This window comes from Leopardus geoffroyi, chromosome C3 (genome assembly GCF_018350155.1).
Source record: "Leopardus geoffroyi isolate Oge1 chromosome C3, O.geoffroyi_Oge1_pat1.0, whole genome shotgun sequence".
Lineage (NCBI taxonomy): Eukaryota > Metazoa > Chordata > Mammalia > Carnivora > Felidae > Leopardus > Leopardus geoffroyi.
Window position 1 is genome coordinate 103015531 of NC_059338.1, and position 25531 is coordinate 103041061.

Here is a 25531-nt window from a genome sequence, read left to right on the forward strand (position 1 = left end):
ACATGTGTGCACATGTGTATGAAGAGGTATATGTACAATGACAACCAAAGTGCTTTTTAAATATGTTCAGAGAGGGGACAGAAGAGAAAAGCCTGCACACACTGCTTAGGGGAGCGGTGTTTAAAGAAATGGGTAATCTATTTTCTATTCCTGGGCACCATAAAAAGTAATCTAGGTCTGTACAACAATCTGTATATTTTTTTTCAAAGTGACTAACTGCATATAATTCTATATAATTTTACAACAACTCTATGACGCCTAGCTGGCATAATAACATCCGTTTTATAAGTGAAGAAGCGGAGAGCGTGTGTGATTATCCAAGATAGCACATCCACTACGGGTGATAACAGTCAGAAGTAGAATCAGCTACCGTAACCACATCATGGGCTCTTTCCCATACTTTCTCTCCCATCTCTTTACAGTGTGTTAGTGTAGGCTTCTCAAAATGACTGAAAGAGAAGGAACACTCAGCAAACGCTCTGCTTTTGGTTCCTAATTCCCAGTAAATTTTGTAGAAGTCGCGTTTTATACATTTCAATTCATCTTTCGCTATCCTCCCAATTTCCAAATAAATTAATCAAGAAGTTACTAATCACCTTCCATGTGGGAAACCTTATTTAGCTTCAAAAGTAAGAATAACACAGATGTCATCTTCATCAAGTCTTTTACTTCTCAGCTAACCTTTGATTTTGATGATGATACTTTGTAACATATGACTTAATATTTTCGGCTCATATTCACTCCATTTTCTTTTGTGATTTCTCTTATTGCTCTTATTGTTCAAAAGTCCTTCTTTATCCAGAGGTTGGGTAACTATGTAAACTACCTTCAAGGGTAAACAGACCCTGAGAGGGCTCCAAAGAGCCCAGCCTTTGGTTTCAATGCCTTGTGCAATTCTCTTTCCTCTGGTGCGGGCGAGTCTAGCGACTGGATTTTAATGAATAGAATTTAGCAAAAGTAATGGACTCCTGCTTCCGAGATCAGGCTACAGAAAACACTGTGGCTTCCATCTTAGGCTCCTTCTCTTGCTCTCTTACTTGGTTGCTCAAAGAGAAGTCAGCTGCGATGACATGAGTTGCTCTACGGAGATGCCCACGAGGCAAAAAACTGGGTCAGTAGCCTTGCTTAGTGAGCTTGCAAGCCAATCTTCCTGTAGTTGAGAGTTAGAGGACACCATAGCCCTGACTGTCGCTGTGATTGCAGCCTTGTGAGAGACACTGTATCAGAGACATCCAGATAAGCTGTGCTCACATTTCTGACTCTCAGAAACTAGGAATAGAGAGTATGAGAGAAAAACCCACAAAGCTTACACACATGGCCCTATGCTTGACTCTGAGTGCCCAACCTTTATAACAGAAAGAGATAGAACACCAATAAAATGGCACAAAAGACATACAGGTTACTAGAATCAAGAAGCCACAGTTTTGCCAAACTAGGCCAGAGGATTTTGTGAGGAAAGTGATGTAAAAGTAAATGAATAATAAGAACTTACTTAAAATTTTATGGGTAAATTCACAAAGACATGTTAATTCCAAAAGAGAGTTCCTCAAATAATTTCCTAAGTTTCCAAAAGCACTTAAGAGATACTGCTTTATTTTTCTCTTATTAGAGAAACATTGCCTCTGGACCATCACACAACATTAACATAAAGCCTCATAGGAGTGGCTGAAACAAGGTCACACTCACAAACTTTCCTATACCAGGAAAACCTCATGATATTAAAGATTGTCAATGATAACTGAGAGCTATTGTTAAATTATATTTGATTAATGGCATCCTGGGAATACCTATTCATAGTTTAAAAGCAGAGTCCAATATTTTATAACATATTTCAAGAGTTATCCCTAAGTCATACTGATTTTTAAGACCAAACAGAAGAAATACAAAATCGTCCATTTTTTCCACTGTTATCGTTTCCAACTTACTGAATGTATTAATTATCATGCCTAGCTGAGATCACTGCAAAATCCTCGTAACATCGAAACGGTATTTATCATAACCATGCAAATAATGGGTAAAAGTGTACAATGCCAAACCAATTGTTTTAAAAAGACTTGTGGAATGCCAAGTCTTCAAAAAAAAAAAAAAATCAAGGAGAAAGACTTTAAAAGTCAAGTCATGCCAGATATATCTGCAAATATCAGAAGAAAATTTTGATCAACTTTTCAAACTGCTCTTCACAGTGCTTTCTCATTTTAACCTCTCCTCCAGCCAAAAATGTTTTCTGAGCTTTATATTCTATAATCTGTGTTATGAAAACAATAGAGTTATATTTTGCTAAACACTCCCTCACCACCCAAGAATTTGACAAACTCCCCTTGGGGAACAGAGACTCTATTTCCACCCTCTGAGGGACCATAAAATGTGAAAAAAGTCTACAAACGGGAACGATTCCACAAAGAGTGTCTAGAGCTATAAACCAATAGCCAGACTTTGTCTTCGATGCTTATATTCCCTGGAAAAGGTAGTACTACTCATTGGTCTCTTCAAATTTATACACATCTTCTTCTTCTTCTTTTTTTTTTTTTCATCGTTTATTTATTTTTGGGACAGAGAGAGACAGAGCATGAATGGGGGAGGGGCAGAGAGAGAGGGAGACACAGAATCGGAAACAGGCTCCAGGCTCTGAGCCATCAGCCCAGAGCCCGACGCGGGGCTCGAACTCCTGGACAGTGAGATCGTGACCTGGCTGAAGTCGGACGCTTAACCAACTGCGCCACCCAGGCGCCCCTATACACATCTTCTTCTTAGAACAACTTTGATCATATGATGATATGAATAACTTAACTACCCCTTCTAGACACTGACTAAATTAATAGCATCACATGGAGTCATTTTAATAACTACTTAAAAAGATCATCTTCAATAAATTTCTCCTTAAATTCTAGAGAAAGGGAACAGTGAATATTCTGACATGAAGAAAAAGATCCTTTTTGTTTATGCAAACTTGGCCTAAGTTTAGATAAATAGATTTAGCCATGTATCATAATTCAAAGGCAAAAATGTGTTTAAATGTCAGGCATAAGTGAGTAAAGTATAAATAAACTGTCTACATATGACGAGGAATTGTCTTTGTGTTCCCACCTTTCAAAGGCAAGTCCAAACATAAAGAACCTGGAAAGACTTCACCCATCAGAAGAAACAATGAATCAAAAAGAGATTGAGATTAGCAGAGAGATTAGCTACACACAAGGGCGTATCTTGGAGGCAGGTACAAATTATCAAGAAAGGCCCAATTTATATTTTCATTTCAACATTATTTTCTCATATTACAATATAACGCCATCCATTGCCAACATCATCACTATGCCTGCACTGTAATACCATCAGTCCCTTCAGATCCATACGCAACTGACTTGTCTGGTTTGCCTCTATAGAGATCTGAATTGTGAAATAATTCTTTTGTGCTTGGGTTCTTCCTTTCTGACTCACATTCTATAGGATGCCTTTACCAACGTGGGATTCCATACCAATATCTCCCTTCTCCCACAAACAAACAAATAACAAACCAACAAATAGGCAAGAAACCTACTCTAATTCCAAAAACCAGACCCATGTGTCACTTTCCAAGGCTTTGCTGCTTTAAATGTCTTGTCTCATGTCTTCTTCGAGCAGCTTCCACTCAGTTTCCATTAATTCTCCACAAAGCAGATAGAGTGTAAGAGAAGCCAGGATCTTGGCCTCCCTAAGGGACAAATCTACAACCTCCATCAATAATGAGTTTCACCAACGCTTCCCAAGAGGAAGAGGGTACAATTAAAAAGGTTATAAGTCCTTGCACTACTAGAACCTAAGGGCATCCGTGAATGAAACTGGCTTAAGCCCAATTAGAGGAATCAGTACATTTGTCTTCTCTTGGAACAACCCTGCTCTTACGGTTCCCATCAATTCAGTATAAATCTGACTGATCTTATCCAAGAAGTTAATAGAAAATTGCTCACAGTGGGCGACTGCCACCTCAGTTTCCAAGCAGAGACAGATGGAATTTCCCAGATGGTTTGTCACTGGAAAGAGCGATGCTGGATGAGACTTCACAGAAAGCATGGTAGAGCAGAACACCTTCTTGGCCTTCACCCATGTCATAGTGAGGGATCTAAAACTGATTCCACTGTAAACAAATCGCAATTGCCTCAAAGGGCTCAACACATCAGCCTCCCGAACTGTTTCAGGGGTTGCAAATCTTACACTGAAATTAGTCACTATTTATCAAGAAACCATCATGGGTATATCTCCTTATTGGGTAAAAACTGAGGAAATGTGTAGTTATCCTTCCCTGCTGCATCTCACACTCAATCGAGTTTAAGAATACACATAAATATAAAAACAAACAAAAAACAGACACAAGATAGTATTAACTGGTAATGGTATTGCTAAGTTGGGCAGATGAAGGAAGATTCCTGAGGAAACAAAAGAAATGGGTACAAAGACTGAGGGAAAATGCAAGGATCTTGAATAAAGAGATGGGCATCATTCACGAATACTAGAGAAAAGTTAAAGGAAAGAACTGATTTACTAATTCTTTAAGGTTATTTATTGGGCCTGTACTCGAAGTCAGACATTGCTCTAGGAAGGATGGATGCAAAGATAAAAGACAAGAAGCATATAGTCTGCAGGGGAGACAGACAAGTAAACAGACACAATTATGTGATAAATGCTTTTATCCTAGTAAAGCTACAGCATCATGGGTACACTTGAGGAGTCTATATCTATCCCAGACCTTAAGTTAAGTAAGTCTACTTGAGCTGAGTCTTTAAGTAAGAATTGGGGGTCAGTGGGATAAAGAGGGGTGGGGGCAGAACATAGGGTTTTCCAGGATGATGAACAGTGTGGCCAAATACATAGAGATGGTCTATTCTCTCGTGCCCTTTAAGATAATTTTAAGCACAAAGAGTGACACTACTTTTGTTTTTAGGACACACTGTGATTTGGATAAAGGAAAAGGAGACAAGAGGGAAGGCAGGAAGAAAAGTAGAAGAATATGATGATAATCAGGAAGAAAAGATGGAGATTTCAACTAAAGCAGTGATAGCAGGAACAGAGAAGAGAGCAGATTAGAGGAAATCAGAAGTTATAGTACCTGGTTTCTGGAAGTGAAAACGAGAATCCTGAAAGATGAAAAAAAAGCAAGGGTAGTAGTTATAGGCAATAAAGCAGAGGGATGTGTGCCCATGCACTCGTATGTGCGTGAATATGTGGATAAATGGACATCTCAGTTTTAAGACAAGGAGAGGTAGGAATGGAGGGAAAAAAACAAAGAATAACATCTAGAATGAACTTCTTGCAGAGGCAGGAAAGGAGATGCAGAGACATAGGATCAAAGGTGACTCCAAGTTGAAAGTCAGGGAGAAGACTAGAGAGGCAATCTGTGGAAACAGTACTAAACTCTCCTTGTGACTATTTAGTTGGAGCAAGTCAGTGGGAAAGGCTTACAAAACAGTTGAAATGTGCTATTAGAGAAAGGGTAAAAAGCCAAGGTTAGAGATTTTTTAATTTAAATGTCATTTGTAAATTAGTAGCTGAAGCTTTGCAAGTGGATAAGCTCCCTGAGGCACTGGGAACAGAGGGAGAAGAGAAGAAAGGCCAGAGTGTTTTGGGAAACACGCACAGTTAAATTCAAAAGAGCCAAGACCCAGAGAGATATGAGAAGTAGGAAAGTATGGTAGTCCTGAGCCTAGATTAGAATATTAAAAATATTAGAATATTAAAAAGGAAGAGATCTTTCCCAATGTCAACATCAATGAAAAGAAATGTTAAGGCGCAACAGAGTCATGCCTCACCAAATTATAAATTATATCACTGAGATGATGGAGATTGGAGGATATGGGTGGGGTCCATCAGAATGCTCATGGTAAGGAAAGTCAGATTTTTATTTTAAAGAGTATGTGTTGAATATCTATTATGTGCCAGAGGCAGAGGTCTAAAACTGAATAAAATTTTTAAAAGAAATCTATGTTCTCTAGAATCTCAACAATAATTTGGATATTACTTTCAAATTGACTTCATTATTATATTTTAGAGGTTGAGGTTTCCCCAGAACTTACCATGAAATTGATTCGAGTGCAAGTAGTCCATTGGGTAGGCAATCTCACAAAATTTCAGTAGAGGTATGGAGAAACAGGAAAGAGAAGGAAGGTCATAAAGAATGCATTATAAAGCCAACTGGAGCTCAGTTCCACTGGCAAACTCTAACCGCTTCTCAGAGCCTAAAGGAGAGGCAAGGAGATGGGGGTATCTATCCACCAGCTTCTGTCTCTCATTGGTTATCAGTCCTGGAAATATTAGTTCTCCAGCACATCTAGTTTGCCTGGCTTGCAGTGAATTTGCTCCTGAGGTTGGGAAAAAAGTCCTCTAATAGAAAGTCACAGATACTTCCACTAAGCAGCCTTTGACTACACAGATAAACGCTAGAGACATATGGGTAGGGGCGTACTTGCTACAGGGTGTGTACAACATGAGGCTTGACGACTTTGGCAAATGAATGGGATCAGAGATTGGTACTGAACTAGAAGTTCAGTTAGAACTAGACATAGTTAGACACAGTTAGTTAGGGCTACAGAGACATCTAAAAATTCTGATATTTTCCTATGATATCGAACAGGAACCTCTAATTCTTTCCCCAACCACATTTTAACGATGATAACGATCTTAAAAAGCTTAAGGTACAATTTAACACCTGTATTATTTGATTATTAAGGCAATGAAATGCTGTCTATAGTACCCTTTATATGCATAGTTCCCATTTGTAGAACTGAATGTCACAAACGTCCTGTGAGAAAATAAGACAATCTCTCCTGATGGAGCAGGATCAATAAAATGAGACTTCTCTATCAGACTTCACTTATTGAATTTAACAGGTTGTGAGGAATTTAGTATTAAGTAGTAAGTAATGTGGGACTTTCTATTTATGTTCTATTTAATAAAGTATGCATGTTGTATAATTCCAGCAGTTGGCTGAATTAGACTAGTTAGCTACTGACAGCTGATATATTCAGAAGCAAGGAAGGGCAAATGTCACTGAAATTAAAGACATCCAATCTTCCAAACAGTCATTGTTGTTTGACACTTATTAGGCCCTCATTATGTGCTAGCATATGATTTAGCATATTGCAAAGATCTTTGGAGAAAACGGAGGAAACGTCAAAGGTACAACATGTAAATACAGAAATTCTAAAATACCCCCAAAACAGATATTGATCATAATTTAAAGTGATTTTTAAAACAGCTTCCTTGTCAGTAGTCCTCTGAATGAAACTGCAAGACTTTTAAAAAAGTTAAGTTTGTGTCACCGTGATAGCATTTAATGTAAGTTATTCCTTGGTACAGAGGTGGGATGTTGGAGAGAAGGCTAGGCTCACCCACTGGCTAACAGTCCATTCAGGGGTGCACAATTATATCCGAAAAAAACTGAAACAATACATGGTAGTCCTTTGGAGGCTATGATGCTTAATTTTATGTGACAACTCAGAAGGTGTTAACTCAAAAAAAATTTTTTTAATGTTTATTATTTAGTTTTGACAGAGACACAGACAAAGACAGAGACAGAGCAAGCAGGGGAGGGGCAGAGAGAGAGGGAGACACAGAATCTGAAGCAGAATCTGAGCTGGCAGCACAGAGCCTGACATGGGGCTTGATCTTACAAACCACAAGATCATGACCTGAGCCGAAGTCGGACGCTTAACTGAGCGTCCCAGTTTAGTACTGAGCCACCCAGGCAGCCCATGGAAGGTGTGTTAGATGAGACTAACATTTGAATCAGTGAACTTTGGATAAAGCAGATTGCTCTCTGTAATGCAGGTGGGTCTCATCTAACCAGGTGAAGGCCTGAAAAGAACAAAAAGACTGACCTCTCCAAGCAACAAACTTCATCTGTACCATTGGTTCTCCTGGGTCTTTGCCTACTGGTCTTTGGTCTGGAACTGCACCATTGTTTCTCTTAGGGCTCCAGCCACTGGCCCACACTGAAGATTTTTGACTGGCCAGTCTCCATAAGCCAATTCCTTATAGTTAATATCCTCTTTCCCTCTCCTCTCTCTCTGGCCTGTATCTGGTGCAATGAAGGTAGTAACTACATGTTGTTGCTGCTATTATTAAATCATGAAATGATACATGACGTATCAAACAAGATAATGGGGTGTGGGCAAAAGATTATTTATTTCTATGTTCAGCGTGTTACATAATTCCAAGAATAACTTTTTGTCAAATCAATTTGTTTGGCATTTCAATACAGCCTGTATTTCTTGAAATGTGCTCTATACACCCAAATGCCTGGTCTGCAAAGGCTTCCTGCAGAAGGTGGCATATTGCTAATGCACTTCAAGATGGGAACTTGAAAGATATAAAAAGGATTTGACATCTGGCATGGTGACTCAATTAATTACTGTGTTGGATTAATTAGTGTGCTGAATCTCCTGAGCCAACACCATGAGTCTGAGCAGACTTACATTACACTGGTTGGCAAATAAGCACTGTAGGAGGGTGCTCCTTCCAAATTTGATTCAAGGTTGGGTAAGGAAGGGTTAGGAGGCTATATATTTTATGATAAGGAAAATGTATCTTTAGGACATAAAATACAAGTGAAAGTACTGTCCAAATTATCGAGGTAATGACATCACAGGAGCCTTTGAATTAACTCATAATTGCGCCAGTAGTCTATCAATTACCATAACAAATATTTTGCCTAAAGTAAGAAAAAAAAAACATTGTGTATTTTCTCCAGAGTTTTTAAAATAAATTTAGAATATGTGTAAGGAAATCCCAAACATTTTTATCATGTTCAAATCATGTTACACATGCTCTTGAGCAGACAGTGTGGCACGGTCTTTAAGAATACAGATGCTGGGGGCGCCTGGGTGGCTCAGTCGTTAAGCATCCGACTTCGGCTCAGGTCAGGATCTTGGGGTCCGTGAGGTTGAGCCCCACATCGGGCTCTGTGCTGATGGCTCAGAGCCTGAAGCCTACTTCAGATTCTGTGTTCCCCTCTCTCTGTGCTCCTTCCCTGCTCATGTTCTGTCTCTCTCTCTCTCTCTCAAAAATAAATACCCATTTAAAAACAATTGTTTTAAATACAGATGCTGGAATCAAAAGGTCTACGCCTTTATTTTCTTATCTAATTTTAAACAGACACAAATTCAGGTTTGTTTTTTTTTTTTTTTTTAAATTTTTTTTTTTTTCAACGTTTATTTATTTTTGGGACAGAGAGAGACAGAGCATGAATGGGGGAGGGGCAGAGAGAGAGGGAGACACAGAATCGGAAACAGGCTCCAGGCTCTGAGCCATCAGCCCAGAGCCTGACGCGGGGCTCGAACTCCCGGACCGCGAGATCGTGACCTGGCTGAAGTCGGACGCTTAACCGACTGCGCCACCCAGGCGCCCCTCAGGTTTGTTTTGAGGATTAAATGAGTGAATCCCTTTCAAATTCTCTGTACAGTGGCTAGAAAAGAATGAGTATGCGGTATATGTTAGCTCATTATTCTACAGTAGGAACAGTAGTACCCAAAGTGGTACCAGGAGTATTTAGTGACTTAAAATTAGAAGTAAATTTTGGAAAGGAATGCTATCACAAAAAGAAAGTCTTTTAAGGTATACTTTGGCAAAGCAACTAACTTTTTAAATAGAGAAAATTACTATAGTTTCAGGAAATAACATGAATCAAATATTGAAACCCTAAGGCAAAAAAATAAAACCAGACAACTAAGATTATTTTCTATAAAAAAAAAACTACTACCCACTACTGGTTTTTGATACCCTGAAGAGTATTCATAGTCTTAAAATAATATCAAATAGTATCAATGGTATCAAAACTTCTTCATATCTATAAGCTGAACCTTTTAAAAATATTAAACATGCCATCAAATAGCCTTATGATGGCACAAGAATATTTAAAAAACATCTGTCCAAAAAATAGGACATTATTTCATTGAAATTAACCTTTCACAAATAGGTTTATTTTTCACCCAAAATGTAGCAAATGCTAAAAATGTATAATTGTACCATCCCACATATATAAATAGATAATTATATAAAGATCAAAAACTGAAATTTCATATAGATACTATTTTGATATAGTAAAAGGAAAACATTTCTCTTTTACTTCAATGACAGGTGCTACTTCAGTGGCAGTACACTTTTGAAGAAATATCAGAGAAATAACTAAAGGTGGTGTTGGGGATGGATATGCAGTGATAAATAAGTATCTTATTGCCGAAAACATTTTTTAAGCGAGAGAACCAATAGAAACTTCCAGATAAAATGGGTTTAGAGTAGTATTTAACTCAACCCTTGGTGGTTAGGCAATCTTCGTCTTGCCTTTGCTCGGAAATCAGTATGGTAAATATTGTTCTCTCAATGGAATCAATACACCAGTCTATTAACAACTCAACCAACCAACGCCTGCGGTGTTTGTGGGGCCACATCGCAACGCCTTTTTGAAGTGGGTAAACTGGACCACTAGGAATTAAGTTGCCCACATGATCAAGTATTTAGCTTAACCTATCAACTTGTTCAGTTCTTAAATACATGTGAAATCACCGACTTCATCCTTTTACGGATAAATATGTGGATTTAGGAAGTAAAAATCACACCCTAGAACCTCCCATGTTGTTTAAAAGTCTGGTGACACAAATATTTCCTATTTATTCCAATCATTACTTTTGGCTGAACCAATAACCTCTGTGTCATCCAATAGGCACTGAATAAGCGGAGATCCACACATACCAGTTTCTTTCATGTAATAACTTGAGGGAGAAATTTCTTTCATGTAACAAATTGAAGAAGGGCTGCAGTGTTGCTGAGTTCAGTACATTTGTCAAAACCCCTCTGGGAGTTTTTATGGCCCCACAGGGTAGACAGAGTCATTTGGCAGCCGTGAGACTCTTCTCATGTAAGTGGCTTTTAGGAAGAATGTCATTTCGTATATATAACTTGTGGAACTCCTAAATAATATAAAACATTTGTTTCCCCAAGTTTTATCACTTGTATCATCACTTAAATAGGAGAGATCCCAATGTCTGTACCCTGGAACCTGTGAATGTTACATCCGTATGGCAAAAGGGAATTAAGGAAGCCGATGGAATTAAAGTCGCTCATCAGCTGCCCTTAAAAGAGGACGATTGGGGCGCCTGGGTGGCGCAGTCGGTTAAGTGTCCGACTTCAGCCAGGTCACGATCTCGCGGTCCGTGAGTTCGAGCCCCGCGTCAGGCTCTGGGCTGATGGCTCAGAGCCTAGAGCCTGTTTCCAATTCTGTGTCTCCCTCTCTCTCTGCCCCTCCCCCGTTCATGCTCTGTCTCTCTCTGTCCCAAAAATAAAATAAACGTTGAAAAAAAAAATTTAAAAGAGGACGATTATCCTAGATTTACCCAGATGGGCCCACTATAATCACAGGTGTTCTTAAATGTGGATGTGAGGAAGACTCAATCAGCCACCGTCAGCTTTGTAGACGGCAGGGGGCCTTGAGCCAAGAGCTGTGGATGGTCTTGAGAAGCTGGAAAAGTGAAGGAAACAGAGTCACCCTAGGAGACTCAGAGACGGACTCAGTGCTGCAGATGCTTAGTTTTAGCCCATCAGACCTCAGACCGGCACAACTGCAAGGTGATGTATTTGAGCTGTTTCCAAGCCACAAAGTTTCTGGTAGGTAATTTGCTACAGCAGCAATGGGAAAACTAAAATATCCAATTAAGAAATGAAGTTTAAATGTATCCACGGATTCCATCTTTCCACTACTTTTTAACACAGGAGTTAATCGACTATCCGTATAATCTTACCTAGAAGTAGATTTTACAGAGATTTTACAAAAATGCTAACAGAAATTATGACGCTAATCATTCATCGTTGCTCTAAAAGGTACAAATAGTATTACCGAGGAATAACAAGGTTGTTCATTTCTTGTTCTTCATGTAAACCTGTAATGTATGACAATTAATTTGTGTCATCTTAAAAATAAAAGCATTTGTATATATTATTAAGTGTGAGTAGTATTAGTCTGGCTAAGCAGATAAAGCAACAACCTTATAAATTACCTTACTAAACAACCATTTGGTATGATTAACCTGTTTCCTTCTAAATTCTGCGTATATTACTGTCAGAGACAAACCACTTGGAAAGTCTCCAAGTTTTGTGGGCCATGAAAAAGAAAAAACAAACTGTTATTTTTAGCGATTTCCCTGGGAAGCAAGCAGAGATAATTTCTGAGCTATGACAAAATACTGAGTCAACCATCTCAGAACATCCACATACCAAGGAATTATTATTCAGGTCCATCTTCCCAGCAAATGGCCCCCAGGTTGTTCCCACAGGAAGTGGCTGCCGACTCTGGATTTTTCGTTCCCCGTCTTTCTGAAATACCTCCAGCTCTCCTGCAGACAATAAAAACAAGAGGTGTTTAGAGTACCTTCACGTGTGCTTTACCCACAGCCACCTCTTTTTTGTGTGTTTGCTTTACACACACAACATTCTCGGGATTCATATAAAGGGAATTAATTATGCTTGTCTGAAAACCAACTGATCTCGTTATCCTGAGAGGAAAATAAAACTTGTCCTTATAATTGTATTCAGATTTAGTCCAATTTCTTCCTTGCACCTTTTTCACACACATCATCTACAGAAGTGAATTCTATTTAGTAAGTCCTTAAGAACCTGAAATAATAACACCCTTCCAAAAGCAGTGCTGTGATGCCAAAACGGATGGATAGACAAGAAACATTAGGACGATGGCTTAGAGTTAACATTCTTATATTTGCTCACGAATGTAACTAAAAATTATAATTAAAGATATACACCTTACACAATACTTTTATTATAGTTATTCAAGACTCGTGGTGAGCAACATCTGGAGAGTCTCTGGAAGTATGTGGTAGTTTTTTCAAGGTACTACTAATTTCAGGGGCTAAAATATTTACACGTACAAAAAGTAGAGATGTATGTTTTCCCAAATTAAAAAAAATGTTTAATCAAATTCATTTTTCTTTTATATTTGGTATTTGATGTAGATTCTGTCACCAGAAGAGTTTGGAAAAAAAAAAAAAAAACAACCTTATGAAACAGCCAGTTTAGGGTGGTCTCCCTCCTTTCATTCCCTCCAAATTATTACACTGGATCATTAAAAGGAAACAGGAAGTGAAGATAGTATACACGTTAGCATAAAGTAGGAATTCATAAATGCTCACTTAAATAATAAATGAATGAGGGGCGCCTGGGTGTCTCAGTTGGTTAAGTGTCTGACTTCAGCTCAGGTCACCATCTTGTGGTTGACGAGTTTGAGCCCTGCGTTGGGCTCTGTGCTGACAGCTCGGATCTTGGAGCCTGCCTCGGATTATGTGTCTCCCTCTCTCTGTCCCTCCCCTGCTCATGCTCTGTCTGTCTCACTCTCAAACATAAATAAACATTAAAAAAATTAAGAAATAAAATAAAGAAATAAGTGAATTAATTAAAAAAAAATAACTAAGTGAAGGCTTCAAATCTTCAAAGAATGGCCATCAGCCTAAAAAGTCTTTGGGATCATCAAACAAAATCTCAATCATGAATTGGAGAATTGGAATCTTTCTCCTCAAATAATTAAATCTATGATATTTATGTTCTGATAGTATCACTATACCATATTATCATAGTAAAAGCTTTGTATTTTAAAATATTAATCTTAATAATACAATGTATTAGTTCTTTTTATTGGTATTCTCAACCTGCTGAAGAGCAGACATTAAAGCGGGAACGAATGGATGAATAAGAAGTATAAATGGAAACCCATATACCACAGATAGCTGAGAAAAGTTCTAAATAAAATAGAATGTATTCAGTAATTACATTTTCTAAGCGATACATAAGTTATGGTAGGTAATTTAGCATAAATGTTTTGTCTTACTCTGGCCTTAATTTCTTTTCAAGTCAGTAACTGTCTTTAAATATGTAGATTTAATCTTGATGTTTTTAAAAGCAATACCAGCAACCTGAGTTCAGTTAGATCTTTCCTTTACTTCTTGGCATTTGTGTCACCTCTGTTTAATAGTTAAAATACCAGACATTACTTTTCATGTTTCTATTATTGCTCATCCTGAAAACCAAAGTCAAAGTTATGTAAACCACAACCAGCTAAAATTTTGAGTAATGTTGACATTGTGTCCATTATGAAATATAAATTTATCTGTATCGGGACAATGAAAATGCAATGGAAATAACAATTCCATGTTCACGGTAAAAAATGTCACTTCAAGAACTACAACATTCTCCCTACTTCTCATGCTCCCTTCCTCTCCCACTTGCCAAATACACGAAAAATGGAAGAATTCATTAAACTCATTGAACTGAGACAACACCTCTCCCCTCCAGTTTGTTTTCCACTCTGATGTATCAGTAGCTAAAGATGATTAGTAATGAGGAAAATGGACCCCAAAAAGATTCAATGAGTTGAGCTTCTGAAATATAGCTTTATAAATAGGATATTTACAATAAATAATATATGCTTAAGCATCAAGTCCAGAGTCCAGGGAATATGGAGCAATAATTTGTTTTCTCTTTGTGGAATAACAAACACATTTCTGAGATTTTTCCCCTGAAAATGTTTTGCATCCTTGTACAATCTTTTTGATTAGTGCATTGGAAGCAGAGCGCTTATACCCCAAATTTTCAGAGGCAGAGCCTAGCTAATAATCCAATCTGATGTCAAAAAGGACTCAGTGGGAAATGTCCCACAATGTGTGCCTTCATATTCAAATGTGATAATATAGTGATTTACATCTTTAAGATTTTATCCTACTTGAAAAGAGACTGTTTAATTTCTGATAGTTCTTTGAATTTTCCAATGATATTTAGATTTTAAGCAATTTCTTTATAACTTACTATTTAAAGATAAAATACATTTCAATCCCTCAGCTAAACACTGGTTAAGAATGTTCTTTTCTACATAAAAATGATGCCTAAATAATTTGCTTGTTTTCACACACTAAAAAAAAAAAAAACAAAAAAACAAAAAACAGTCATGTCACATTTAAGTGATACCAGAGAAATCTGAGGATCTTTGAAAACCTTTTTAAAAAGTAATTCATTCTCTCTTTCTGCCACTGACATTTTTCATTTGAAAAGGGTTCAGGCTCAGTCAAACAGTGACTTCTTATCTATACCTGTGGATTTACAAGTAGCTCTGTCTTTTAATGGATTAAGAACTACAAACTTAGGGCAGATCATAAAGTGATACCCAAATATCTCCAAAGTTCTTGAGGTGTCTTTGACTCTGCATTAAAATTTTAAGCAAACCAAAACTACTTTTATGAGCTCTTAAACATGGCCATAACAAAAAGTCCAGTAACTGCTCAAGCTAACAAGTCAATCTTTTCAACTTTATTAGGCAAACAGGCATATCCCAGTCTCTTGCTTATCAAGAAGTTATTTTGAGGTTTAGGAAAATCCATTCTGTTACTGAAGTAGTTAAATAAAAATATCCATTTATTCACTCGAAAACTGCAAACACATTGAAAATAATTAGCATTTGAACACTACCAAAGCTACATAGGTTAATGATAGCAAGAGAAGACATTGTATAAATGGAAATTATATTTAATTTAACTTAGATGTTGCTTGACAATATAATATTTAAATTTTTTTGAAGATAAATAAGTGTCATGAAATAGAGGAGACGTTATCGCACCAAAAATAAGATTAACTTTTAGTCAACTCTATCCAATAATCAACTAAACAGCCTTGAAGAAGAGATGTCTTTTCCGAGTCTTGGCTTTGTCATTGGTAAAGAGGGTTTTGCACTCACTTGCTAGTTGGTAAGGTGCTCCTGATACCATGATTTTCTTTCCCCAGATATGATATATCATGACAGGTAGAAAGAACCCTGGAATGGTGAGTCAAAGTGCCAGGTCCAACAGCTTATCATAAAAATGGATGTTTAGCTTAAAAAGGACAGATATTTCAAAATCAGAAAGCAAAGCTCCAATTCCTATTTGATTTGTTTATTCATTCTTTTTTGCCTCCATACATTAACTTATTCATTCTTTGATTCTACCTATTTATTTGGTATCAGACCGTGGGTTATGCCCAAGCATAAAGCAACAAACAAGAGAAGCCTGGACCTTGGACAAATTTCAGGAAATATAATCCATTCACAAGGCTTAGGAAGTAGACACCATAGAACCTAGTGATTATTCAGATTTTAGGAGTTAGGGAAGGGAAAATCCAACAATACTGTTCAGGTATCGGCTTAAGCAAATGGGTCAATGGTCATATATTGCTGAGATAAAGAACAAACACAAAAAAGATTTAAGGGTAAGATGAAGAGTTAGAGTTTGGAAATATTCAGGTCAAAGTGGCTGTAAGGAAGGCAAGAGGTGATTTTACATGGGCAAGTACAAGCCTGAGACTCAGAAGCAAGGTCTTAACTAGAATGATACATTTTGGCATTTTAGCCACTAATTAAAACTAGCTGGTCTATGGCAATAAAAGCCATTGTATGGTTCACCCAGGACAGAGTATATCACAATAAAATAAGAAGACCTGAGACAGAGTTCCAAGGATCTTCAAAAGGCAGAATGATAGAGGAGCATGCACAGAAAATTAGAAGTACAAGAGAATAGAGAAGAAACCGATATAGCAGTCAATTGATTGAGAATGTAAAGGAGGAGGGATCAATCAAGTAATGTGAAAATTTATGAAAGTAAGAAAAGAACCAGAAAGATACCTTTTGATGAAATGGAAATCATGAGTATGCAGAGTGAAAGGAGTTTGGTAGAAGGGGAGGCCAGTACACAGGCTGGAATGAGTTCAAAAAGGAATTGGAGAAGAGTCTGTTGAATAAGCCATGTGAACCTGAGTAAGTCCCTTAACCCTCTGAATTTCAGTTTCTGCATATAAAATGGGAACTATAATATCTTCTTCATATTACTGCTGGGAGGATTATTTCACATCATAACACATGCAAAGTGCCTAATAAATACTTACTACTTCACCCAAAAGACATTGAAGCATTCTAAGAGGGTGTCCACAAACTCGCATCAACACATGTGACCATTCGCCAATGTCTGTGGTCACACTGCTTCTTACCACTTCCATCCAAAATACACGCCATACCTTGGCTTATCTTCCTTTCAAATATCTTCTGGATTCACCTTTCTTTTTTTTGGGGGGGGTTCATCTTTCTTATCAGCATTCCCCAGGTTTCATCAACTCAGATGTAGATTTCCATCCAATCTCAATTCACTCTACAGCTCCAATTCAGGCTCCAAATCCCTATCAGCATAAACACACTAAAAAACTCCATGGTCACCATCTCACTCACTGGTACAAGTTCCTCCACTAGCTCCCTTCTGACCATGCCAACTTCAGCTTTTATGCCTGAATCTTAACCACAATGTTGCTCCACGGTGCCTGCCTCACTTTCTGTTTTGCTCTTCAGAAGAGACTCTTCTTCACTCCAGATCAAGAAAGTCTTTCTCACTGTACTTTCCTCCTCATGTCCAAGTTAACCGTCACCTTTCGGAGAACTGTGCTGGCTACATGGCAGACATACTATACTTGATAAACTCTATTAATGTTGCAAGATCAAACCCAAAGCTATTCTGTCTCACCAGATGTCTCTGAATTCCAGAGAAAACTGAGTTCTCCTTCCCTAGTACTCCCATGGCATTTATAATCCAATGGTACACCGTTTTGTATTTAATTATTAGCTGGTGGTTTCTCTTTGATAACCCTTTTCACCTCAACAGGAATATAAATAGGCACCTTGAACTACAGGTATGGTTTTTAATTTCTGTTTATCCCCTGGTAATCAATATAGTTTGTGACATGTGGTAATTGCAAAATATAAACTGTAGTGTAAAGACTTCATAGACTTAATTTACTTACACTCAAGTTCCTACACTCAATTTTAGTGCAGTTAAAGTTGATTTTAAGGACAAAAAAAAAGTTGTCTTAGTATGTGTCTTCTCTTTGGAGTACAATAATAATCATTTCATTTGCTCAGCATTTTGCTACATTTACTTACATTACCTCATCTGTGAAATATGGAGCAGGATGAAAACTAAAGATTTTCCCTCTCATCCCAGTTCATATTTTTTCAGCTATTCCTCAAAAAGAAGCCTCTTTTTTTTTTTTACATGCTGGGTAAATTCACACAAAATATTTGAGACACATAGGATGGACTAATCAATTTTGGTAAAAGATAATATTGTTAGTGCTGAGGGCTGTTTCTCTTATCTTCTTGATAATGCATACTTTTAAAAGTCTGTGATTACTCAAAGACTTATGATAGCCTCACTTAAAAAAAAAAAAAAAAAAAAAGAGAGAGAGAGAAAAAAAAAAGCCCTAAGTCCGAAATCACTACCAAACATACTGCAGCTTTTAAGATATCAACTCACTTTTTTGTGCAAATAAAAGAAATTCACTGGTGGAAAGAAATACTTAAAATCAAGAGAGATACCCTCACATCTTATTTTATTGAAAGTACAACGAAGCCATTGTTTTCCTTCTTTTAAATAGGGTTCTTTTGATGGCTCTTTAGAAAGCAAAATATACGAAAACCATAGTATACTAAAGGGGAACAGACAAGATGTGGGTCTTTTAGCATAGTTATCAGCAATCATACTTCGACTGAATTCAGCATTAAGTTGATGACATAAATGTATATGGTATTTACAGAACGTCCCTTAACTCCAGGCTCAGTTTTCGTAGGACATGGCTGCAAATAAGTGAGACGACAGAAGATCATATTTCATTTGCTGAAAATAAAATTTGGATTGGTTTGAACTTGGTTCTAAACATGTAACCAAATTTTAAAGCAGACCACATGAATTAGCTCATAATGTTTATCAGGCCTTCCTATAACAGAAGGCTATAGCGTCAGAACCCGTATTTATATTTTCTTCATGGCTGGAAAACATTATACATCATGGTATCAAACATGGACAGCCCCGAAGTCATGCTGAGTTCAAAAAGCGCTCAAAGATTCTAAAAATCTCAAAACATTTTCAAAGTCAGCCAAGGTGGCTGAAGTATGGCAGAGCTCTTGCTATTTTATGGTTTAACCATTTGACGGCTGCCCGCCAGATACACAAGTGGGTGAGACGATCGTTTCACTGCTGATTATCTTCACAGCCAAAGTGCAGGGCTGCCACTATGTGTGTTTCCTCGGGCATTAAGAACAGCATGTTTCATCTGCATTGAAGACAAACGGTGCCATTTACATTATGCTATGTTGAGCCATCTCAAAGCATAGTTTGGCACAGGAAATGACAGTTCTTGGTTAAGTGGCTACAAATCGCCTTATAGGGATACCTTTTCTAATTTCCCTTCTCGATTTTTGAGTCATACAGTCATAACACACACACAACTACAGTTCTGAACATAAACTTGAAATACGACATTCCCTATTCAAGTGCTCCAGTCAAACCCTGATAAATCAGGCTGGCCATGCAGTGATCTTATCCCTTCTGACTCTTTAATAAATCGAACCTTGTAAGTTCGTACTGTTGGAAGTTGTCACTAAATGAAATTGTGACCTTATCCGGCGCATGAACTTATCCTGCTGACAACTACATTTATTGTGTGGATAAGAAAGGGGAAAGAAAAGAAAAAAAGAATAAAGAAAAAAATGAGATATTTGATAATTCTGATCTTAGCCATATGTAACTCTAACAGATGGGATCTTTTTGATGTTCCATTAATGATTTGCCGAAGATGAGTCTCTACTTAGAGAAAAATGCTCACCCTAGGTAAGTGCTGGGGGCACTGCAGATGTTATTAAAAGTGCATGAAGAGGTACTGGGTGACAGCAGCGAATCAGAAGCTATTAGTCTAACACAAAGAGCCTGAATTAGCTTGTAATTGCACTGGAAAAGATAACATAATGGTGGTGGCAAAATAGAAACATTCCCTTTTCATGCATTCAGTGCCTAAAAACTCCAAAACAAGACACTGGAATTGTCTAAATCCCAGAGCCAGTTAAATCACTGCATTTCTCAAGAATAAAAATGCACCCTTTGGCTACAGTTTCTAAAACGTCATGGCAATCAACGTGCACAGCATTAAGAAGAAGCAAATTCACGTGTATATGCCACCATATATCAGCATAGAACACAAACTCAGGAATCTTTTACTTCAGTATTCCGGCTGGCTTTAAGAATTAATTCTGAGGCTATGATAGGTCTGGATAGTCTTTCTATTATTATAAGGCCTACTGAAACCTACAAATTACCATATTCAACATAGAGAAATAGAAGAGATAAAATGCGGTTCCAGGTAGTAATATCATTGGTAATAAGGTAGAAAATTCAAGATGTTTTTAAAAACAAAACCATGATCTGAAATAAAACTAGAAAGCCTTCACCTGCGTGTTCACATACAAAATAAGTTTTCTATGCAGAGACCATGTTCAAGACTGGGGGGAAAAACTGCCATATTTTGCCCTTTGCTCTGTGGTCTATTTCTACAAACAGAAAATCAGCTCATCCCAGGTGTCTGAAAACATTCACGTGGAGTGAGACTGGCTCTTGCAAATGTTTGGAAGTGTCACTGGAAAGAGGAGCTGCAGTTTCTGGACTCCTTTCAGCTGCTGGAAGGAGGAAGGAGGGAGTCCCCACTCTTGCTCAAGAAACCTGGCACTGTATGTCTCTTTGCTGCCAGAAACCCTCCCTGACCTTCCAGACACCCCTCCTTGTCACAGGCTGACCCAATCCCACTTCCTGTTTCAAATCTTGAGACCCAGAGGGAGACAATCCTTTGGAAGGCATGGTTAGGAAGGAATCATCACAGAAGTGAAAGGTCTGGGCTAACAGACACAGAAAACAGCAGCGGAGGGGCAACAGCCAAAAGTTAGTCAACGGGCAGGAGGTCCGTAGAAGGGACAGGACCCACAGGGCACTGGTCTGCTGGAGAAGGTTTGTTTCCTCCAGGAGAAAAGAACTCTAAAGGAGAAACTTTGGGTACAAATCAACCCTAGACCCTGTTTGACTAAAATTAAACAAGCTTTTAAAGAACATTTACTATAGAACTTCGGTGCACCTTATTGATATTTGGAGTTCTAAATTTTAGGCAACATCTACTTCGGTAGATGTTAAAATGGCAGGCTCTCTCACAGGTTAAATTTATTCATGTGGAAAAAGATACTTGGCGCACAATGGAACTAAAGACCACTGGCTTGCTAGGTACTTCTTTAGCTCAAAAACCATATTAATCCAGATGTCTTTTTTTTTCTCTTTTTTAACACATTGTGAAATGGTGCAGATGGAGAAGTAAGGAAATGCAATGACAAACTTTAACAGGTAAACGTTCTTTTTTTTTTTTTTTTATAAATTTTTTTTTTTTCAACGTTTATTTATTTTTGGGACAGAGAGAGACGGAGCATGAACAGGGGAGGGGCAGAGAGAGAGGGAGACACAGAATCGGAAACAGGCTCCAGGCTCTGAGCCATCAGCCCAGAGCCCGATGCGGGGCTCGAACTCACAGACCGCGAGATCGTGACCTGGCTGAAGTCGGATGCTTAACCGACTGCGCCACCCAGGCGCCCCAGGTAAACGTTCTTAAGCATCAACTGTGATTAGGATGAGTTTTACCCGGATGAAAAGGTCTATATTTGGAATGGAGAGGTGACTTTTGGGGCCACAATACTGGAGAGCCAAAGGATGGCAGAATGACTTCACAGATGAACAAATAACATGGGGAAATGACAGTATTACTTTCAAAGTCTTTAATCCAGGGAAGTCACAGTGCTCTATAAAGTACTCTCAGCCAAGATAGAAACATGCAGAAGACTGGTCTAAAAGTGACATTCCATGATGGATTTAAAATTTTTCATCCAGTGAACAAGCATCACTTTAAAAAAAAATAGTACAGAAATTCTACTATCTCCTCTTCCAGTTTCTCCAAATGGTAATGTCTAATATAACCAACAGTATGATTATCAACACCAGAAGATTAATGTTAACTAATCTAACTAACCTGTTTGTAAATATTAACTAATTTACAAACTGTATTCTTGTCTTTCATGACCTCGATGTGAGTGAGGAACACTGGCCATTATTTTAAAGACTGTCTCTTAAGTTGCATTCGTCTGGTATCTCCTCATGAAGAGACCAAGGTTATGCATTGTCACCAGAAGGAACGCTGTGTCCTTCCCAGTGTCCCACAGCAGGGGGTACATGAGATCCATATGTCCTATTACTAGTGAGGGTCATTTTGATGATTTGGTTAAAGTTGTGTCTGCCAGGTTTCTCCACTGTCAAGTTGGCAAATTTCCCTTTGTAATGAATAAGTATCTAGTGGGGAAATAATTTGACACTATGTGAATATGCCATTTCTCATCATACTACTGAAATGTTTTCTGAAGTCTGGATGTGGGTCCCCAAATTTGGGAGAACAAGTCCTGCCCAGTATCAAACATTAAAGAATTAAGTGTATCAGCCACTTAATTCTCTTACTTATGGCATCTGCAATAAATAGGATACAGGCGTATCTGGTGTGAAAATGCCTTCATAGACAGAAAGATTTAATATGTAGGCTATAGCGTTGGCACAAAGTTTTTATTTCTGAAGTTTGGACTCATACTGCTGAAAATATTAATTTCAGATAATACTTCCAGAAATATAATTCCAAAAGATCAAGCAAGCTGCAGTCACTTCCTCGAAATTCTGGAGCCTCTTATTAATGCTTGTGTATCTTCCTAGTTGTATATATTCTTAAGTTATACATAACTGAGAAGAGAAATATTGCCGAAAGCAGCCTCCCTGACACTCTGTGTTTTAGGGTACAGTCTTAGTCAATCTTTCTGTGTTTTTAAAGCCTTCTCTGTGTGGTATAGAGCTCTAAATACCTGTCATTAGTGTTATGCTTAAACCCTACCGTTTTTTGGAAGTCTATTGTTACCTCCTAAATGAACACCTCTCTGATTCACACAGCTCCTCCTTGCCAGAAATTCAGAGGTGATCTCTCCCTTTGAACTCCTACAGCATTGATTTTAATTCTAATATTTTTCATCATTGTCTTCTTTATAATAGTGATTTGTATATCTTTATGATCTCTCTAATGGAACTTTTTAGATATCCCACAAAGCTCTGTACCTGGTAGAGTTGCAGAAACTATATATATATCTTCACTGCTTTGGGTTAAATCATTGTTTCTAAAGAGGCCTTTAAATCAGTGTTATACATACCACTTTTTCATTTTCTAATGCATACTTTAATAGTTCGTTCCCTGAGAGACAAAGTCGGTATGATTTTACCATCATATTTATTGGGCTGGGGCTCAAACTTAAGTTACAAAATTAGTGGTGAAACTTGGACTCCAACTCTGTTTTTCTGATGCTCTCATGCTCAGTTTGCTTCATCAGACTGCCTCTTTTAAAAAATTTTAACAACTTAACTAGGTGGAAGGATTGACCTCAAGCCCCAGTATCATATCAGCAGCCATTAGAATGGATTCATTTATAAGATTAGCTGCCAGTCAATTTGGAAAGCAGAATATGAATGCCTGAAGGATGGGGCCACAGGGCAAGTTTTGAAGGAGGCAAGGTGGTAGAAAAGATTAAACAAACAAAACACTGAGAAAGCTTTACAGAGCGGAGTGGCAAAATTATTGTTTGATTATCAGAGTTCACAATAAACTATTACATTTCTATCCCAAAAATTTCAGACAGAAAAAAAATCTAAGGTACAAGGTTTTAAATCCATGGAGTTTCCCACATTCCCTCTCTCCTTGATGACCAGTCTTCAGAGAAAATAGTTATAGAATAAATAAAATAAAAATTTGAAAGTCTGATTAAATATATCACATCAATACTAACATAAGAAAGGACATAAGCTTTTTTTCATAGCAATACTAAGCATAAAAGGCATTTTGAACATTCCAAAACAACACCCCACCTTTTCATTTGGTTGATGGCATTTTCTCCGAAGAAAGCATTCTGATGGGAAACTGCACACAGTGATTGCAAAACAGAATATCTGATGCCCTCACATTTTTCAGCTTGTAAAATATTTCTATAGCCCACATGTAGCCCTCAAGTGAGTTAAGTAGGTAAATGCTCTCTATATTGTGATCGGTATATGTTATTCCTCTTCTCTTCATCCCCCGCCCCCTGCTTTTTTTTTTACTTTCCTTGGACCTGCCCCTTTCCAACATGAATATAAGATATAAAAACACCAGCTCTTGAAGGAGGGAGATAAGGAAAGAGGAAAGAGGGAAGGAGAAAGAGAGAAAGAGGAAGAAAGCCAACTAGGCAAGATGGCAGATACTATTACTCATGAGTGTGGTTTCCAAAAATTCAGAGCTTGTTACACAAATCTAAGGTCTGATCCTTTCCTCTACATAGAAGCAACTGCCTCTGAAAACATCATTTCTGTGGAGTGACCCCTCATAGGAAGTCTGACATATGCTCATTTGCGGCATGACCTAACAGAGCTACAATAGCTCACCAGGTATTCAACTTCTGCAGGCAGAATTATTTTCAGGACTATTTTATTTATAAAACTGCACTCAATAAAACTTTCGTTAAAAAAGGTATATACTCATTTAAAATTATTTGTTAAACACATAATGCCAGGCACAGTGTGGAATACTGAGATACAAACATGAATCTAACGTCTATCTTTTCCTTATGGGACTTATTCTAACGGTGATGAGATAATTATGACTCAACTTAAGAAGTTTTTGGTAAAAGCAGGAGATAAAATTTGACCAGCAAGAAAAAAACAGCTCCTAAGGCAACTCAGAGAAATCAGGAATAGCATCTCAGAGGAGGGAAAGCTGACAAAAGACAGTATAAACCATCTCTTTCCTTCAACAGATCAGAAATAATCTTTCGTAAGTGAATACAATTCAGTGTTAACATAAACATTTAAACACACCATTATTTACAAATAAAATTGTTTATAGGGCAGAGGTCCAATGAAATAGAAAGAACTGCCTTGAGGTAAAATTAATCCCAGGTTGGAAGGAAAAAGATGACTGGAATTTGTTGTAAATCACAGGGGTTTTTTTTTAGTTTTTTTTTTTTAATGTTCTTATTTATTTTTGAGACAGAGAGAGACAGAGCATGAATGGGGGAGAGGCAGAGAGAGAGGAGGAGACACAGAATCTGAAGCAGGCTCCAGGTTCTGAGCTGTCAGCACAGAGCCCGACGCGGGGCTCGAACTCACAGACTGTGAGATCATGACCTAAGCTGAAGTCGGACGCTCAACCGACTGAGCCACCCAGGTGGCCCTGTAAATCACAGTTTTAAGACGACAGAAATTATAGCTGACGGAAAGAGTTTCTGTTGTTTAGTACTGTAAATATGTTAATTTTAGATAAAATAGTATTCTTCTTTTGCTGTTTTTTTTTTAACATACAGTGCTTTAATAATTTCAGGTGTACAATGTAGTGATTCAAAACTTCCATACATCATCCGGTGCCCATCACAAGAAGTGCACTCCTTAATCCCCATCACCTGGTTAACCCACCCCCCACCCACCCTCCCTTCTCTCTAGTAACTATCAGTTTCTTCTCTACAGTTAAGAGATTGTTCCTGGTCTCTCTCTCTCTCTCTCTCTCTTATTCCCTTGCTCATTTGTTT

At 37.8% G+C, this 25531-nt stretch overlaps 1 protein-coding gene and 1 long non-coding RNA gene across 3 annotated transcripts in view; one reads left to right on the forward strand and one right to left on the reverse strand.

The window, feature by feature from the left end:
• Window positions 1-25531, reverse strand: part of ZFPM2 (zinc finger protein, FOG family member 2) — a 473986-nt gene that overhangs the window by 224241 nt on the left and 224214 nt on the right. For both annotated transcript variants that reach the window (XM_045453925.1, XM_045453926.1), the window contains one exon: window positions 12232-12350. In XM_045453925.1, coding sequence (XP_045309881.1) covers window positions 12232-12350 — 119 coding nt within the window. The remainder of the gene's footprint in view (window positions 1-12231; window positions 12351-25531) is intronic.
• Window positions 13492-24713, forward strand: LOC123585613. Its single transcript, XR_006706317.1, has 2 exons — window positions 13492-21245; window positions 21494-24713. It is a non-coding gene; the product is annotated as an uncharacterized LOC123585613 (long non-coding RNA).